This window comes from Citrus sinensis, chromosome 1, assembly GCF_022201045.2.
Source record: "Citrus sinensis cultivar Valencia sweet orange chromosome 1, DVS_A1.0, whole genome shotgun sequence".
Taxonomy (NCBI): domain Eukaryota; kingdom Viridiplantae; phylum Streptophyta; class Magnoliopsida; order Sapindales; family Rutaceae; genus Citrus; species Citrus sinensis.
The window spans coordinates 22,269,462-22,286,773 of NC_068556.1; the positions used below are offsets into that span (position 1 = coordinate 22,269,462).

Consider the following 17,312-nt stretch of genomic DNA (forward strand, 5'->3'; position numbering starts at 1 on the left):
AATCAGTACACCATCACATCTAATACACACAAAATATTATACAAATGATCTCAATAGATATCTATTACAAATACACAATTGGTTGAATCAATACATTTCCACACTGAAGAATAAGAGCAAAAACCAGTGTATTAAAGTTATTCGAGTGAAGTAAATCTTCCAACAAAGAAGAGCACCCAACAAAGAGTCATTCACTAGATGAAGCTCTATTATATAATACTCTCCATCTTTAAATTTGATTTTTCCAATTTGTACAGGAGCATATTTTCTGTCTTCACCCATTTGTTATAGCATGAAATCCTCTAACTTTTTCAAGATGTGAATCTGCAAAACTAGAAAACAAACATACCATAACATATAAAAACAGTAGAAAACTGCAAAAAAAAAAAAAAAAAAAAAAAAACAGTAGATAAAGCCATACGCACACCGGATCAAAATATGGGTACGAAGTATATACCCACTCCAAATCAGAATCTGGGCCTGAGCGGATCAAGATCAAGATCTGGGACCGTACACATAGTGAGGGGACAAAAAGAAAAGAGTTGAACTATTGGCACCCCTTCATTCATCTTATAAAATCCCTGTGATATTATAATTACATTAAAGGATAAATATAAATAAAATTTTAATCTTATTTATATTTTCTTTCTCTCTTCAATTTCATTTTGCTTGCACAATATAAATTTTTTTTAATCATTAGAATAATCTGAATTTAAGAAGCGATCTATAAAAAAAAATTTAATCATTAAATTAATCTAAATTTAAGAAGCAAATTTTTAAGCCAAAATAATGCTCTTGTAATATATGTAGCAACAAAATTAGGATACAACATTGAGAGAAAATATATTAAATAAAATTTTATCTCACTACATATAATTTTTTAAGGATTCTCAAACTAATTATTGCACCCAAAGTTTATATGTACGATGAAATTGTATTGGACCCATAAAATATTCAATATTTTATAAGATTTTTCTTACTTTTTCCTTTAGATTTTTTTTAAAAAAATTAAATGATAAAGAAAGTTTGAAGAGAGGAATATAATTATTAAGACTAAAAGAGTGAGAAAGTTATTAGAAAATTGTAAGATTTATAAATAAAAATAGTGTTTATTTAGAAAAAGGGTATTTTTGGTATTAAATAAAATATAATTGAAAAAAAAAGGTTTAAAAAATATTTTGAAGGGGTGCTAATAGTCCTACTCAAAAGAAAAATAAAATTACATCATCCAAAATTTGGGTAAGTTTTAAAAACTACCCCTGAGGTTTTCCTTTACTACACCTAGAGAGAATATATATATATATTGACAACATCCCCCCTGACTGTGTATAAGAGTTAGGCATCCGTTAGGCAGTTGAGGGAATGTTCAAAAATGCCCTTCACAACACATTTCAAGGAATGACAAGATAATTTGATACTGTATATGATTTTTACATTTGGAGCCAAATGGTTTAGAGTAGTGGAAAGACTATTATACCCTTATGAATTTATTTTTTGACAATACACAATCATATATAAAACAAAATTGAATTGAGTGTTAAAAAGACTGAAATGCCCTTTAAACTAAGTATTTTAACAGTGACAATTAGGTAATAACATCACTTGAACCTTGATCCCATTCGCATCCCTAATAGAGTGACCCCAGCAAACATCCCTAATATCAGTCCACATCTTGTGCAAACTATACTGCTCTGAAATAGCTAAACCAACTACAAATACTTCATCATCAATTACTGCCTCAATGTCAAAGTACACTAAGCTGCATACATTAACATAAATATTTAGCTTAACAAGTTCAATAAATGCCATCTTTTATACGAACAATCTTAGATGTAGCAATACAAAATTAGATAAGCAATGGCACGAGCTCTAACATTGCAGATTATACATGAAGAAAGATTATCACTAAACCTGGAAATATATATTTTGGCTGTAAAATTTCAGTAAACATTCACAGATCATGGTCCAAAATCATCAAGAATTAATCTGTTTTCATAGTTTACATAATATATCCAATTATTATCAACTTAAAAATCAGTTCATTTTCGGTCATTGCTTCAATTTGTAAAAATTTTAATTAACTATATAAAAAAGTCAAGTATATAACTAGCAACAATTCAACAAAATCCAAGAATATAATATAACCCAACTTTAGTTTTAATCTTTCACATAAATACACACCTGCTACGCTCTTCAATCACTGACTGTTCAGATGCCGGTCGTCGCCGGAATTCAGATAGAAACGTAGTTGATCTCATAGACTTGTTATTTTTCTAAGATTTAAAAATAAAAAAATAGACCATTTACGTTATTGCCCTCAACTACCTAACGGATGACTAACTCTTATACACGGCCAGGGAGATGTTGTCAATATATGCATATATTCTCTCTAGGCGTAGGAAAGGCAAACCTCAGGGTGGTTTTTAAAACTTACCCTCCAAAATTTCCACCGGATGAAGAGCCAACTATGGCGAAACTGAGGAGCGGTTGAAGATGGAGCAAACAGAAGGCTGGAGAAGAGGAGAGAGAAAGGGATGGGTTTGAGAGAAAACAAGTGGCTCTCTTTGATAATGGCTAGTTATTTCTCTAAATCAATTGTAAGTGAGCATATATTAATATCTTAGAAAAAAAATTCAGACTTGTATTCTCAAAATAAAATTGAGAAAACAAGATTGAAATATATAAGGATAAAATTCAGAGACATAAAATTAAAAAAAAAAAAAAGATTTGCAAGGTAAAATTTCAAATCTTAGTAGTTGATGGTATGAATTAGAAATTAAGAACACATAAAACCAATGCAGCGTAAGAAAATAAACTTGTAATCCAACTGAGCGATAGCCTTGAGGATGCAGATGAATGACTCCCGCCATGAGTCCCATGACTGCCGCCAACTGCACCAGCTCCTCGCGCGCCGCCATAACCGTGTCCGCCTATGCTGTGCATCCCTCCACCGCTTCTGGGTCCGCGGCCGCCTCCACCGCGTCCGCCGCCGCCTCCACCACCTTTGGCAGCCTCTGTTGATGAGACGAGGACAATAATTGAGATGACAACTAACAATTTTGTGAGCTTCGGCGACCTCATGATTTTTATCTTTTTTTTTTTTCCACTCAAATTAGAGAAACCGATAACACGTAAGTGTAAATAAGTAACCAGTGGGACCATTTGGCACCTCCCTAAAACAAAGTGTGAATTCAATTTATATTTCTAATTGAAATATTAATATATTATGAATCAATTTATGGTAAGGATTTGTTTGTTTGTTTGGTGGGGTTTCCTCTTTGGTCAATTAAGTTGTTGCAACTAGCTTTAGCTATTCTTGGCTAATAAAGCTTCTGAATAGAACGTGGAGTCTTTAATTAATTGATAACGATGTGTCGTATCCACCCGTCGCAGCTAACATGGCAGAGGCTTTCTGTTCTATTCAGTTTAATTAAATGAAAAAAAAAAAAAAGAATTAAGTAAAATTCTTGAAAAAAAAAATCATTCAGTCAAAATGCAAACATAGAAATCCCTAGTGCAACTAATTTCGATAATTTTTCTGTTCTATTCAGTTTTAGATTAGGTTTTCTGTTCTAGTTGGGGCAAATTTGTTCAATAAATCATATAAAATTACTAAAGTTTCTTATCTTGGTTTTGTTAAATAGTACATGACTTTATATTTCTATTTGAAAATCTTCAAGCAACAGCTATATGCAGCTGATTTCTTTTTCTTTTTCTTCTTTTTGGAACTTACAGGTTTTTTTTTTTAATTTCTCTAAAACAAAATAATGATACTTATTTTTCCTACATAAACAAAAACTATTTTTCAATTTCTGTAGTCGGCAACTTATTGGATATTTATTAACCTTTAGTATTTTCTTTTACAAATAACAAATTATGTTTGATATTGAAGAAAGTTATAGGATTATATAATAGCATTAATGAAGTGAGTGCACATTAAATGGTGCCAAGGTTCAAGAGTACGAGCATCTCTAAAATTTTTTATAAATTTTACTTTTTAAATATCTATTTGTTTACTTATGTGGTAAATAAAAAGGTGAAAAAATATGATATTTTTAAAAAAAACTCTTTAAATAGAAATAAGTTAATATTATTTTAATCAAATAATTATTTTTGAAAGGAAAAGTTAATAGCAATTAAAGTACTTTTTTCTCTTTCTCCAATAAAAAGTAATAAAATATAAATTGAAGAGAGAGAAAGCAACTCTCCAAATTTAAAGAAAGAGAATAATTTCTTATTTGAAGATTTTTATTTGAGTGTCTTTTGGAGCCTTAAATATCGATGTGGTTTATCAAATAAGTAATAAAATCTTATTTAAAGAGATTTTTGGTGATGCTCTAATAATACTCTATTAAATTGTCCTTGTTAATAAGTTAATTATATTAAGAATATTTTTATTATAAATTAAAATATTTAAAATAAAATTTAGAGTACAAATAGTCTCATATGCCATATACCGATTAAATGAGCATAAATTTAAAATGAATATAATTTTAAGCCCTTGGATTGAATAATAGTGAAAAGATCGAAGTTTTGATGGCAGGGTAATTTTTAAAAACCACTCCTGAGGTTTGCCTTTACTACACCTAGATAGAATGTATGCATATATTGACAATATCCCCCCTGGCTATGTATAAGAGTTAGGCACCCGTTAGATAGTTGAGGGCAACAACGTAAATGCCCCATTTTTTAATTTTTAAATCTTACAAAAGCTGATATACGGTAAATGATTAGACAAGAGCAACTAGAGAATGCACATGATGCTTTTGAAGCTAGTGAAACCCGAGGGGGGTAGTAACCCATTTTCAAACCCACGGACAATGCTTAGCTTCATTTCTTCTTGTTTTTTCTGAACATAACTTAATACCCTCTGAATTTAGCAATAGCTGAGGCACTATGTGATACACTAAACTAACAAATCTATGAGATCAACTATATTTTGAACTGAATTTTAATGATGACCGACATCTGAACAGCCACTGATTGAAGAGCGTGGAAGATGTGTATTTATGTGGAAGTTTAAAATTGAAGTTGGGTTTTATTATTTTCTTGGATTTTGTTTTAAGATTTTGACAAATTGAAGCAGTGACCGAAAATGAATTGATTTTTAAGTTGATAACCATTGGATATGTTATGTAAACTATGAAAATTGATTAATTCTTGATGATTTTGGACCGTGATCTGGAATGTTTACTGAAATTTGCTTGATCTATTTTTCAAATTGCTTTTTATGAGAATGCATGGTTTTTGTCGAGAAAAATGCTTATGTTTGGTTTTCTTAATTATTATTTGACAAATGTGTAGCCTATGTAAAATTCAACCGCTTGCTAGTTGTTTTTTTTTTTTTAATGTTTTATATAGAGTGATTCCAACAACTAAATTTTGTTGGTAAATTGATGCATTATTTGATTATACAAGTGTAAATATTTGCACTTCATGGTAAAACTAAGATGCTTGGCAGTTGGTTTTTGAGGTTGTCATTAAGATATAAGAGAAAATTGGTTACACAAAGCTTGTAGGCAGTGAGTTAAGAGTTAGTAACAGTTAGTATTAACAATGAATTTTATTAAGTTGAGAATTTAGGGAAATCAAAACTTACCCTATCCATACAACACTCCTGATTCCTAGCATACATTAACATTACAGCCAAAATATATATTTCCAGATTTAGTGTTATCTTTCATCATGCATAATCTGCAATGTAAGAGCTCATACCATTACTTATCTAATTTTGCATTGCTACATTTAAGATTGTTGGTATAAAAGATGGCATTTATTGGCCTGGTTAGGCTAATTATTTATATTAATGTTTATGCAGCTTAGTTTGATATTGAGGCAGTAATTGATGGTGAAGTGTTTGTGGTTGGTTTGCCTCATTTTGGTCTTTTTAACACTGAATTCAGTTTTGTTTAATTATATGATTGTGTAATGTCAAAAAAAATTCATAAAAGTATAATAGTCTTTTCACTACGCTAACCCATTTGGCGCCAAATGTAAAGATCATCTACAATACTAAATAATCTTGTCATTCCTTGAAATGTGTGGGGAAGGTCATTTTTGAACATTCCCTCAACTATCTAACGGGTGTCTAACTCTTATACATGACCAAGGGGGATATTGTCAATATATACATATATTCCCTCTAGGTGTAGCAAAGGTAAACCTCTCTAGATGGTATTAATTAATAATAAAATTATTTCTCTGCCCTAGTTAATGCTTATTTTTCTCTTTCCCTTCTCCAATTTTTTTTTCTTCTTTCTACTGTTTTCTCTTCTTCCCCATCCCTTCTTAAACAACATAAAGGTTCCTTTTCAGCTTTCCACCATCAATAAGAATGGAAATTTGAAACATGACAAAATTTCCTGCATTAGACCCCAACATTAAAATGGAAATAAAAACCGCGATTAAATTTCATCATGATCTATACATTCAATTGATTTTTCCTCTCTTTCAAAAATCATTAATGGAAAAACAACAATCAAATCGAATCGCATCCAAAATAATGAAACAAGAATGGAAATTTGGATCTTAATTAATGATGGGATCCCGAACAGTACTGTTCTTCAAGAAATATATATATGAAAATCAAATACTTTTTCGGAAAATATGAAAAGGCATAAATTAGATTAAAAACTAGAAAAATGAAAATAAAAATGGTAAAATGTGATGCAATCCAGTCCAACAATAACAGCAAAATTATTAAGGAACAAAAAAAAATGAAAACTTTCAAATCTACTGCATGGCATAGTGCAGTAAAAGTAATGCAGCGTGGGAAAATAAACTTGTTATGGAACTAAGCAATGGGAATGGCCTTGTAGAAGTAGATGAATGATACATGATGACGCCGGCACCAGCGCCCCCACCTCGCACGCCGCCACGTGCACCTCCGCCACCTTTGGCAGCCACTGAGTCTAAGGATGACTGTGACATGATCATCAGGACAATAATTGATAGCACCACCAACAATTTTGTGAGCTTTGGTGCCAAGTGAGATGTCATTTCTTTTTCAATCGCGTGGGAGAATTTCGAACTTGTAATTTCTTAAGAAGACAAGGCAGAAGAAACCTGTTATATCGCTTCGTATCTTTCATGTTAATGAGCCAAATCTGAAATTATTTATGCCAGTTTAATACACACACACACACACGAAAAACCTTACAATAACGTTATAATTAACAAATCTTTTCTCTTTAAAACTTCTTTTGATTTTGTTTTGCAATAATTTTCTTTCTTTTTAATCGTGGGTTGTGGAGATATTGACGTAATTTTGCGAGAGCAACTTGTTACGAGATAAGTATTGTGTGCAGTAAATCCGTGCACCATTTAGATAATTTCTAGCACAAAAGTTGTTAAATAAGCTTGGTGGCCTTTTCAAACTAGTAAGTAAGGATGATTGGAACAATACTAGAGAGAAGAGAGAGCAATATGACCAAATATAATTTTATTACTCACAAAAAAATAAATACAAAAAAAGTTTTTTAGAAGAGCTTGAGAGCTTGTGTGTGAGGTGTGTTGTGTGTGTGTCGGTGGTGGTGTGATGAACAAAATGGTGAGGGCTCACCCCTATTTATAGAGTTGGGTGCTAGGTCATGAAGCTTCCTAGCAAGTGGATGTAAGTTGCCTAAAAATCTAGTTAGAGATTAAAGTGCACAACTCTATAAAATTTTACACTATTTACAATTGTAGAGAATTCTAGATTTTGAATCGGACTTGGTTACTTACTCAGCGCAGTACGACTGGCTAGTTATATGAGGTGGTTCAGTGTTGAGCGCACCCTATGCTAAGTACATCCCGCTGTTAAGCGGAGCACACCCCACTTATAAGCGCATCCCACTTTTAAACAGACTTTTACTAAGCATACCCATTAGTGGCAAATTTGACCGGCCGTGACAATCTACTGGTTCTGGAGCTGACCTATTTTCTATGAAATTATTCATGGCGTGATGAATTTTCTTTTGTCAAAAGCATAATTAGTTGCATATAAAAGCAGAAAAGTCACAAATTTAGCTATACATACGGCTCCTAGTTCAATTATTTGGAAGTCATTGCGGTTATTCTCCGAAAAATTTTAAGATTCGGGAGCACCTTATGATTCCTTCATGTATTACAAGTTCACCAAATATAAAATTAATTACTAGTTCAAAAGAATTTTGCAATCCCCCTGTTCTCTCAATCTTCTTACTTCTTCTTCTGCTGCATTCAATGTCTAAAATCTAAGTGGACCTCTCTAATTCTTGTATCATTTTAATACCATTTCATGTCCTTGCCAATGCTAATTGGTTGCTGCTTAGTTAAAAATAATTTTATTTTCAAAGAACTTCACTGTCAACTAAATCAACATTCAGATATAAACTTGGAGACTGCTCTGTAAATAAACAATAAATCTTTGTTCCTTCAACTGGTTTGAGAGATTAATACAGGCAAACCAACACAATTCTCAGCAACGCAGCAGCCACTGCAAACAAGAGATAATTTCGGAACCATTTGATGAAGTAACCCGATCCTCAATGGCATTTACACTCAAATGATAATAAGCAGGAAATTTATGAGTCAGCCATTGAAAATTATTAAAATTGCAATTGCCACCAAAATTCTACAGCCTCTCATCAAATATTTGAAACAAATGACTGAACAGATACAGAGTTCAGATTAGGGTAACTGGGTAACTGACTAGTTTTCTTAGGTAGCATCCATTACAACTCAAAAGGATAATGAAGAGACCAAAGAAGTGCTAAATTTTCAGTCTTGAAACTTTTATTTATACAAGCAATTAGATCAGCAACTGAGCTACCTCATTGGCCTTGGATAACATTGTAACATAATTACAACCACTTTTAAATTACCCCTGAAGCCCAGAGCTCTCGGCTTCCTCATGAACCATTTTCTTTCAAAGTTACCCCACTAATCTAAGGGATTTTTCCTTGTTCTCTACATCAGAACCTTAAACATCGAATGGAGTTTATTCCTATTTCATACAATTGTCACACCATTTGCAAACCAGTACACTGAACAGAAAAAATACAGTTGACAAATCCAACGAGTTTTGCTCCTAGACTGACTCAAGTATCAATTATCAAATATTTCCTTGAAAAGTTCACACTGCTAATAAAGACAATGACCTCATAAAGGCATCCACAAGGAGAATGCTTGGCAGAAATTAGGATAGTTAGTTTTCAAGAATATTATTATGTCAATTAGCATAACATCCCCAGCTCAACAAGCATTATAGTAGACGATTTGAAAAGAACTATTCACAGCATGAAAGTCCCAGATTTCTGACTCAAACATAGAAAAATATCACAGACCTGAAAGCAATTAAGCAATCTTCAATTACTCAACAAGGCCCAACCAAGAAACTGTACATGCAGTTCTAAACACAAAAAATCAATCGCAGAGAATGTCTGACCTTTGTTATAGTTGGTACAAGTATTATCTTTGCCAACAAAGTTTGTTCCCACCTTCTCTCATAATCTCATAGGCAAGTTTGTGTTTTTCTAAAGATCCTGTTCCAGACTCAACGTATTTACTGGCTGTTTCTCTTAAACTCCAAACCATCAAGGCCTTAAGTTCCTGAGCACTAAAGCCCGATTCTGTATCACGTAAAACACCATACTCAGCATTCCTTGTCCACCGATGCAAGATGTATTGAGATGGAATTTCCTTTACGTTCATTAGGTTGAACACTTTTAAGATATGCCCGCAAAGCATGCCTTCAAATTCAAACATCTGACAGCTGCAGCTCACATTTAGGGCACTGAAGGTTACCACATGCTTCTCATCCTCATTTCCGCACTTCCGCACTAAGTATCTGACAATAGTTGCTTCCTCATTAGTTTTTGTCACAAGATAATCAAAGGATTGCAGAAGTTCGTTCTGAAATATTTTGAACATATTACGTGTATAAAGCCTTCTACATTGTTCTTCTATTGGTTCTTTGGTTTGTAGAAAAGCCTGCAAGTTCCATGTGTTGAAATCTTCTTTCTTTTCCTCCTCACGACGACGCTCAAGACCTTGAGTGTATCTTGAAATAAACTCTCTTAGTGGTGTCTGGGCAGTTAAGGTCGCGCCAAAGAATGATTCAATGCTTTTACCTATTGGGATGCCAGCGAAAAAGCTTCTACGCAAGTACAATGGAACCCAACTTTCTCGCTTCTCATACATTTCTTTAAGCCAAATATTGTCCCTCTGGCCATATTTCTCGATAAGGGCAGTCCACATGGTACTAAATTGGGCAATGGATTGACTCTGGTAAATGCATTTGTTGTATTCAAATACGAATTGATTAGACATAGACCTCAAATTCTCTCTTTCCTTGGCCCTAATCTGCCACATTGAAAACCGATGGTGAGTCCTTGGAAAGATTCGGGCAATCGCCTGCTGGATAGCCTTGTCTTGATCAGCAATAATTGTTTTTGGATGACACCCAAACATTGCCCTTATCCATGTATTAAACAACCAAGTAAAAGACTCCTTCGATTCATTAGCTACTAAAGCACAACCCAAAAGCACCGGATGCCTGTGGTGGTTGATTCCAACAAATGTTGCAAATGGTATCAGATAATTAGTTTTCCTATATGAAGTATCAAAAATAATAGCATCTCCAAATTGACTGCATGAAAATCTAGACCTGCCATCTGCCCAGAAAACACTCATGCATCTACCATTATCAACTTCTACAGAGTGAAAGAATCCAGTGTCTTCTGATTGTCTGGTTTGAAAATACTCGAAAAGCACCCTGTACCAAGCACTTCCAATGTTGTTCTCCTGGCTTATCTTGATAATGCTGCCATTATTTATTTCAGCGAGATCGACAGAATCCAGTCCACCACTCACATCCTCTATGAATTTCTTCGAAGTAGCAAAAGTTTTCTTATTGGCCCCCATTTGACTCTCCAGATCATGATTATGATCTTTCTGGAGACGATCCACTATCCAGCTTCCAAATTCTTTTCTCTTTATCCTCATAAATGCTCCACAACCTACTCTTGAAGGGTGTTGAAATCCTTCCTTTGAGCAAACAAACCGCCGAGAAGTAACTGACCCATCATTTTTCGAGCGGAACAGCTGACCAATTCGTACTCGAAATCCTGTTTTTTCGGCATATGCTTGATAAAATTGGTAAGCTTCATTAGCTGAATTGAACTCTAGACCTGCATAAGGTTCAGGAATGCATTCTCCTTCACCTGCACTGCTTCTAAGCCGTTTGAAATTAATGACACCAGATGGGCATGACCCTCCATCAGCAAATGATTTGATTTTGGGCCTGTGGGACACATTAACTGATGATTTTTTAGCTGAATGATTTCTCTGCTTCGCAGTAGGCAAACTGTTTTCACCAGCAGAGTCAAACTCGTGATTGTGATCCTTCTTCATTTGGTCAAGTACCCACTTCCCAGAATCACGTTTTTGCACTCTAATATAAGCCGAACAACCTGTCCTTGAATTGAGCTGAAATCCCTCCTTTGAACACACAAACCTTCTTGATGAAACTGAACCATCAGTTCGAGAACGATACAACTGACCGATACGGATTTTGAATCCCACACGCTCTGCATATTGACTATAAAACTCGCGTGCATCATCTGCGGTATCAAATTCTAACCCAACAGATGGTTCCATTCTAGACCATCCTTCATCCGCTCCATTGACATTATCAATCACTGACAGCACACCTATCGGGTATGCATTTAGAACCATGGCATTCTCACATACTTCAGTGTTAAGATCTGTATTTGAACTGTATCATTAAGAAAAGATAATCAAAAAGTCAGAGAAAAATCACCTTAAAATTTAGCCATCAGTCAGCTAGCATATTGGCACACAAAATACTCCATTTACTTTTAAAGTAAAAAAAATTATCCAAGTTCAAATCAACAAGCAAAATTGTTCGAAATAACATGATTTGCAACCCCAACAAATAAGACCTTAAACCATGAAACTGAAAATACGGTTCCTTTTGCCTTCTAAACAAAATTTCTCAGCTAAGAACAGACTGCAAAGTTTCTCAGCAAATTAAAAAGATGATCAGCGTACAAACAAAAATCAATTCAATTAAGCAATATGAATTCGCAAAACACAAGCAAATCAAAGCTGCGACTTCTCTCAATTTGGTTAAGAAATCACCTTCTCATTTCCGTGAAGTGACCGGAGCCAGAATCTAATCTCCGGAGAGAAAAAAGAATCGAATATATACACGACAATGAGATCGCGCGAACGGGCAATTTTGGTCTTTTTGGCGGGAAAATGAAAACCTAATTTGATCGATTAAAATCGTGATTGAATGTATACCGTTCTGGTCATTTAACGGTCGAGAAAGCCCACTTTCATCATCCCGTAAATCTTCTCCGCCCGTCTTGTGTGGTGCTCGCCCTGATACTCTCCACTCTCTGGGGCTGACCTAACATTTTTTATTTTTGCAAAAATATCCCTTTTTCAGGCTGTTGCTTAAAAATATCTAAAATATTTTATTCTCATTATTCTGTCCAAACTATGATGTGATTTGACCAAAATTCACAAGTGTAAAGCAAAATTACATATTAACCAAAACTAGTAAAACCACTGCTGTTCTGTCTCGCACCTCTCGAAGTCTGCTGAGCTGTGCAAATTCATCCTCTAGCCATCTGAGTCAAAATTTACCGTGAAGGTTTCAGTGTTGATTCTGCTTCGAGTTTCAAATCCCATCTCTGTAAGTTCAGTTATTGAGTGTTTTCAGTTTCCTTCTGTTTATTCAACGAGTTTACTCGTTATCATTTATATTAAATCATTCACTTTTAGGCCAAGAACTATAAACCCATTAATGAGAATTAGTAGAAGAAACAGTGAAACTCCATGGGTAGAGCTCCGTTTTCTGTTTTGACCATCCTTCGCCAAAACCCTCGTATTTTTCAAAACCCTAATACCCAATTAAGAAATCTTTCAATAGAGACCAAAGAAAGCCAGCAGCTTTACACAGAGATTGCAAAACAAGTATGCAAGATCACTAGAACCAAACCCAGATGGGAACAGACTCTTTTGTCTGATTTCCCTTCTTTCAATTTCAATGATCCTCTATTCTTCCGTGAGTTCTTAAAGCAACAAAATAATATGCTTCTATCGATTCGTTTCTTTCAGTGGTTGCACTCTCATTATGGTTTTTCACCTGATTTAGATTCTTGTAATGTACTTTTTGATTCTCTTGTCGAGGCTAGGGCATTCAAGGTAGCTATGGATTTTCTTGATATTACTGGTTTTAGTCCTAATCCAAATTCATTAGAGCTATATATACAATGCCTTTGTGAGAGTGGGATGATTGAAGAAGCATTTCGTGTGTTTTCTAAGTTGAAAGAGATGGGAGTTTTTGGTTCGATAAAGACTTGGAATTCAGCGTTGTTGGGTTGTATTAAGGTTGACAGGACTGATCTCTTATGGAAATTGTATCATGACATGATTGAATCTGGTATTGTGGCGGATGTTGATGCTGAGACTATAGGGTACTTAATTCAAGCTTTTTGCAATGATGGCAAAGTGTCTGAAGGTTATGAGCTCCTTCGACAGGTTTTGGAAGATGGTTTGGTGCCTGAGAACACTGCTTTTAACAAATTAATATCCAGGTTCTGTGAAAAGAAGAATTTTGGTAGAGTGTCTGAACTGCTCCACACAATGGTAGCTAGGAACCGTGCTCCAGATAACTTTACATATGAGGAAGTCATCAATGGACTTTGCAAGAGTCGAAAGAGACTTGAAGCTTATCGGGTTTTTAATGATCTCAAGGAGAGGGGGTATGTGCCAGATACCGTCATGTATACTACAGTGATTCATGGTCTATGTAAGATGGGATGGCTTGGGGATGCTCGGAAGATGTGGTTTGAGATGATTCATAAGGGATTGCTTCCAAATGAGTATACATACAATTCAATGATTCATGGGTATTGTAGGATCGATAATTTGGAAGAGGCAAAAAGACTGCACAAGGAGATGCTTGATAAAGGTTATGGGGAAACTACAGTTACTTATAACACCCTGATTGCAGGGTTGTGCTTACATGGAAGGACAGACAAGGCTTATCACTTGTTTGAAGAAATGGCCCAGAAAGGTATTTTTCGTGATGTAATCACGTATAACACATTGATTCAAGGATATTGCGAAGAAGGGAAGATTGTGAATAGTAAGAAACTACTTGAGGAACTCTTGGCACTGGGTCTACAGCCATCAGCATCCTCATACACTCATCTTATTGAAAAACTATGTCAAGTAGGAGATGTACAAGAAGCAAAAAACTTGTGGAATGAAATGTGTAATCGGGGTCTGCAGCCCAGGGTCCACACACATGATTGTTTCATTATTGGGTTGTGCGGGCAAGGATATTTTGTAGAGGCAACAGAATGGTTAATAGAGATGCTAAGGAGAAAACTCAAACCACAAAGAAAGACTTTCGAGAGACTGGTCCAGTGTTTATCACAAGACAATAGGTTGGATGATTCTTTACTTGTATTAGATTTCATGTTTAGGATAGGTTATGCACTTGAAAAAGTCATATGCCACTCTCTGGTTACCAAACTTTGCAAAGAGAATTCCCATTTTGTTGAAGCATTCCTAGGGGACATCCTAGAAGGAAATTAGGCAGAGCTTTCCCAGTTTCGTTTTTTTGTAACTTAAAAGCCTCAAATTGTGACGTGCGTCACAGAGAGGTTCAGTTGTGATTCGTAATCCTGCAAATTTTGCATATTCGACAGGAATGGATACAATGAAGTTCATCAATGTTACATTTTCAATTTCTGGATCCAATGGTGTGGCAGACAAACCGAAATTCTGAGTTCAATGACGCATAGTCTGAATTCCCGTGTACTCAAAGGACAATGAAAAGTGAAGATGCTTGAGTCTCTGGGTTATTTTCTTATCTGTGACTCAAGAATCTTTCATGAGTTTTGTGGACACTCCACACATCCCGTGGCCCTCTTCCAGTTCAGTTCACTCACTGCAGCGCAGCAATTTCTGATGATTACTATATGAATTTGAGTAAAAAATCATCACAAGTAATTCATCGACTATAATAAGTCAATCATTTCCCTTCAAGCAGAAACGATTATTCATTGACTGTATTATTTATCTTTTTCAGTTAGTTAAATAATTAATTAACTTACCAGTTGATAGGTAAATAAACGTAACGCAAAACAAGAAGACATATGGAAGTCAATGCCTGAGGTTTTCCAAGAAACTCACAGTTCACCCAACCAGGAAGGTACAAAAGTGCGAAAAGGATGTAAGAACATCACATGCTTTGCCTAAGCAAAGCAACCGGGTAATACTACCATCACAGCTCGTCACACTTATGATAACCAAAGACGCGTCTGATTATGATTAACCCACGATTTCAATCGTCGTTGACACACGTAATCAAACCTAACAGTCACACTAACACATCTTTAATTAGAATCATTTTTCACAACGACCCCCAAGTCCCCACTATAAAAGTACCCGTCTGCGAAACTTACCGAATAAAAAAAAAATCACGAAAATTCAAAAATCAAAATCGCTTGAAAGATGTTGGGCTACGAGACGGTGAGGAGCAAAGATGACGGCAAATTCGAGGTAGATCTGGAAGGCGGAGATGGGGAGAGGCTTTACCCCGGTCTCAGCTACGGCGAGAACCAGCTCCGATGGGGTTTCATTCGCAAGGTGTACGGCATCTTGACGGCCCAGATCGTTTTGACCACCTTGGTCTCCTCAATCACCGTTCTTTACAATCCCATCAACGATCTTCTCAGGGGCAATTCTGGCCTTCTCCTCTTCCTCTCCATCCTCCCCTTCATCCGTACGTTTCAGTTCGTTTAATTCGCTATATGAATTGGTTATCTTAGTAATTTCGTTAATTTGATATTTCGCTGAATTTTATGTTTGCTTATACTGAAATTAGGTAGGTATATACTTGGGAATGTTGTTAATTGACGATTACGATTAAGGGTTTCTTTTGTTTGCTTTGTGTTGTCCTTAATGATTCTTCGTGCTGAGTTTGCTTGGTTGGGGTTTTGATGGAATTGGTCATGTCATGCTTGAATCTTGAGTATATGTTTAGTTGAATATGATTTGTTGCCTTCACATTATATGCGCTTGTTCATTCTAATGGGATAATGGGATTATGTTAAAGTTAAAAGGAGTCTTGAAGTTTTGGTGATTACATGAGAAGTTGTATTGCATCTGAGATCTTGATTAAGTCAATTTGCTGCTTCCAGTATTTGTACGATATTTGCTTGCATCTGTGCATGCTTTATCTAAATTCAATACTAAGCGTTGTGTTCATGCAGTGTTATGGCCACTGCATGTGTATCATCAGAAGCACCCTGTGAACTTGATTGTCCTTGGTCTCTTCACTGTATCTCTGAGTCTTCCTGTTGCTGTAAGCTGTGCTAATACCGATGGTTAGTATTTTTCTTCTCCCATGCTTGTGCAGTTCAGTTGACAATTATTGGCCTAGTGATAATTTACACTTTTCTGCTTATTATGATTTGTGATTATGGCTCGATGAACTTTGTTGTATTGTATGTTCTCAGGTAGGATTGTGCTTGAAGCATTAATTCTGACCTCGGCTGTGGTTTGTTCTTTAACTGGGTACACTTTCTGGGCCTCTAAGAAGGGCAAAGACTTCAGCTTTCTTGGACCAATTCTATTCACCAGCCTCATAATCCTCATTCTGACTAGCTTTATGCAGGTGAGATATCAAATTTCTTATGATAACAAACACTGGTGCACGATTTGGCTTTTTACGTATGGTACTTACCATTGATTATAAATCTTGTTTTGTAATGCAGATGTTCTTTCCTCTGGGATCTACATCCACTGCTGTTTATGGTGGAATTAGTGCACTGGTCTTCTGTGGATACATCGTTTACGACACCGACAACTTGATCAAGCGCTTCACATATGATGATTATATCTTGGCCTCTGTCACTCTCTATCTGGATATTCTGAACCTTTTCATCTCCATTTTACGGGTGCTGAGATCATCAGATGGTTAGTTGTACAGTGGTCTACTACAAGATGTAAATCTTTGTGGAATCACCTTCCGGTGCTCAGTTTATGTGTTTGTCTACACCTGAAACTAAGTTCTGAAACAATGTTATTGAAGATATAATACATCTTCTGATCATGTACTCGTGAATCAATAACCCTCCAAGATTTCTTGGCCTTCCATTTCCTGAATTAAGTGTGGTAAATAGATATATCATTGGTATCTCATTCAGTTTCGTGGTTGCTTTCCTCTGCAAGATATTCCCTTTTTCTTTTTTTGGTTTCATTGATTTTGTATTAGAAGTCTCCACCATGTAGAATAGCATGGC

General features: G+C 35.2%; 3 protein-coding genes and 1 long non-coding RNA gene across 6 annotated transcripts; 2 read left to right on the forward strand and 2 right to left on the reverse strand.

The window, feature by feature from the left end:
- Window positions 1–18: 18 nt before the first annotated feature.
- On the reverse strand, window positions 19–3,263 carry LOC127902992 (uncharacterized). The gene is made up of 2 exons (XR_008055716.1): window positions 426–3,263; window positions 19–332 (listed from the first exon to the last, which is right to left on the reverse strand). It is a non-coding gene; the product is annotated as an uncharacterized LOC127902992 (long non-coding RNA).
- A 5,173-nt stretch (window positions 3,264–8,436) lies between these two features.
- Window positions 8,437–12,402, reverse strand: LOC102608081 (protein FAR1-RELATED SEQUENCE 7). Of its 3 annotated transcripts, none has more exons than XM_025092152.2 (3): window positions 12,124–12,402; window positions 9,407–11,737; window positions 8,437–8,455 (listed from the first exon to the last, which is right to left on the reverse strand). In XM_025092152.2, exons 1-2 carry the CDS (start codon window positions 12,129–12,131, stop codon window positions 9,430–9,432), a joined length of 2,316 nt encoding a protein of 771 aa, XP_024947920.1. In that variant the 5' UTR covers window positions 12,132–12,402; the 3' UTR covers window positions 8,437–8,455; window positions 9,407–9,429. The 3 variants fall into 3 exon arrangements, with proteins under 3 accessions (XP_024947920.1, XP_006489231.1, XP_015389066.1); XM_006489168.4 differs by lacking the exon at window positions 8,437–8,455 and adding an exon at window positions 9,154–9,305; XM_015533580.3 differs by lacking the exon at window positions 8,437–8,455 and having other exon boundaries at window positions 9,303–11,737.
- A 426-nt stretch (window positions 12,403–12,828) lies between these two features.
- LOC102607785 (pentatricopeptide repeat-containing protein At5g18950) lies at window positions 12,829–14,598 on the forward strand. Its single transcript, XM_025092393.2, has one exon. It carries the CDS (start codon window positions 12,829–12,831, stop codon window positions 14,596–14,598), a length of 1,770 nt encoding a protein of 589 aa, XP_024948161.1.
- Window positions 14,599–15,458: 860 nt separating this feature from the next.
- On the forward strand, window positions 15,459–17,215 carry LOC102607494 (BI1-like protein). Its single transcript, XM_006489166.4, has 4 exons — window positions 15,459–15,790; window positions 16,281–16,394; window positions 16,527–16,684; window positions 16,785–17,215. The coding sequence occupies exons 1-4, from the start codon at window positions 15,520–15,522 to the stop codon at window positions 16,989–16,991; spliced, it is 750 nt and encodes a 249-aa protein (XP_006489229.1). The 5' UTR covers window positions 15,459–15,519; the 3' UTR covers window positions 16,992–17,215.
- The last annotated feature ends 97 nt before the right edge of the window (window positions 17,216–17,312 follow it).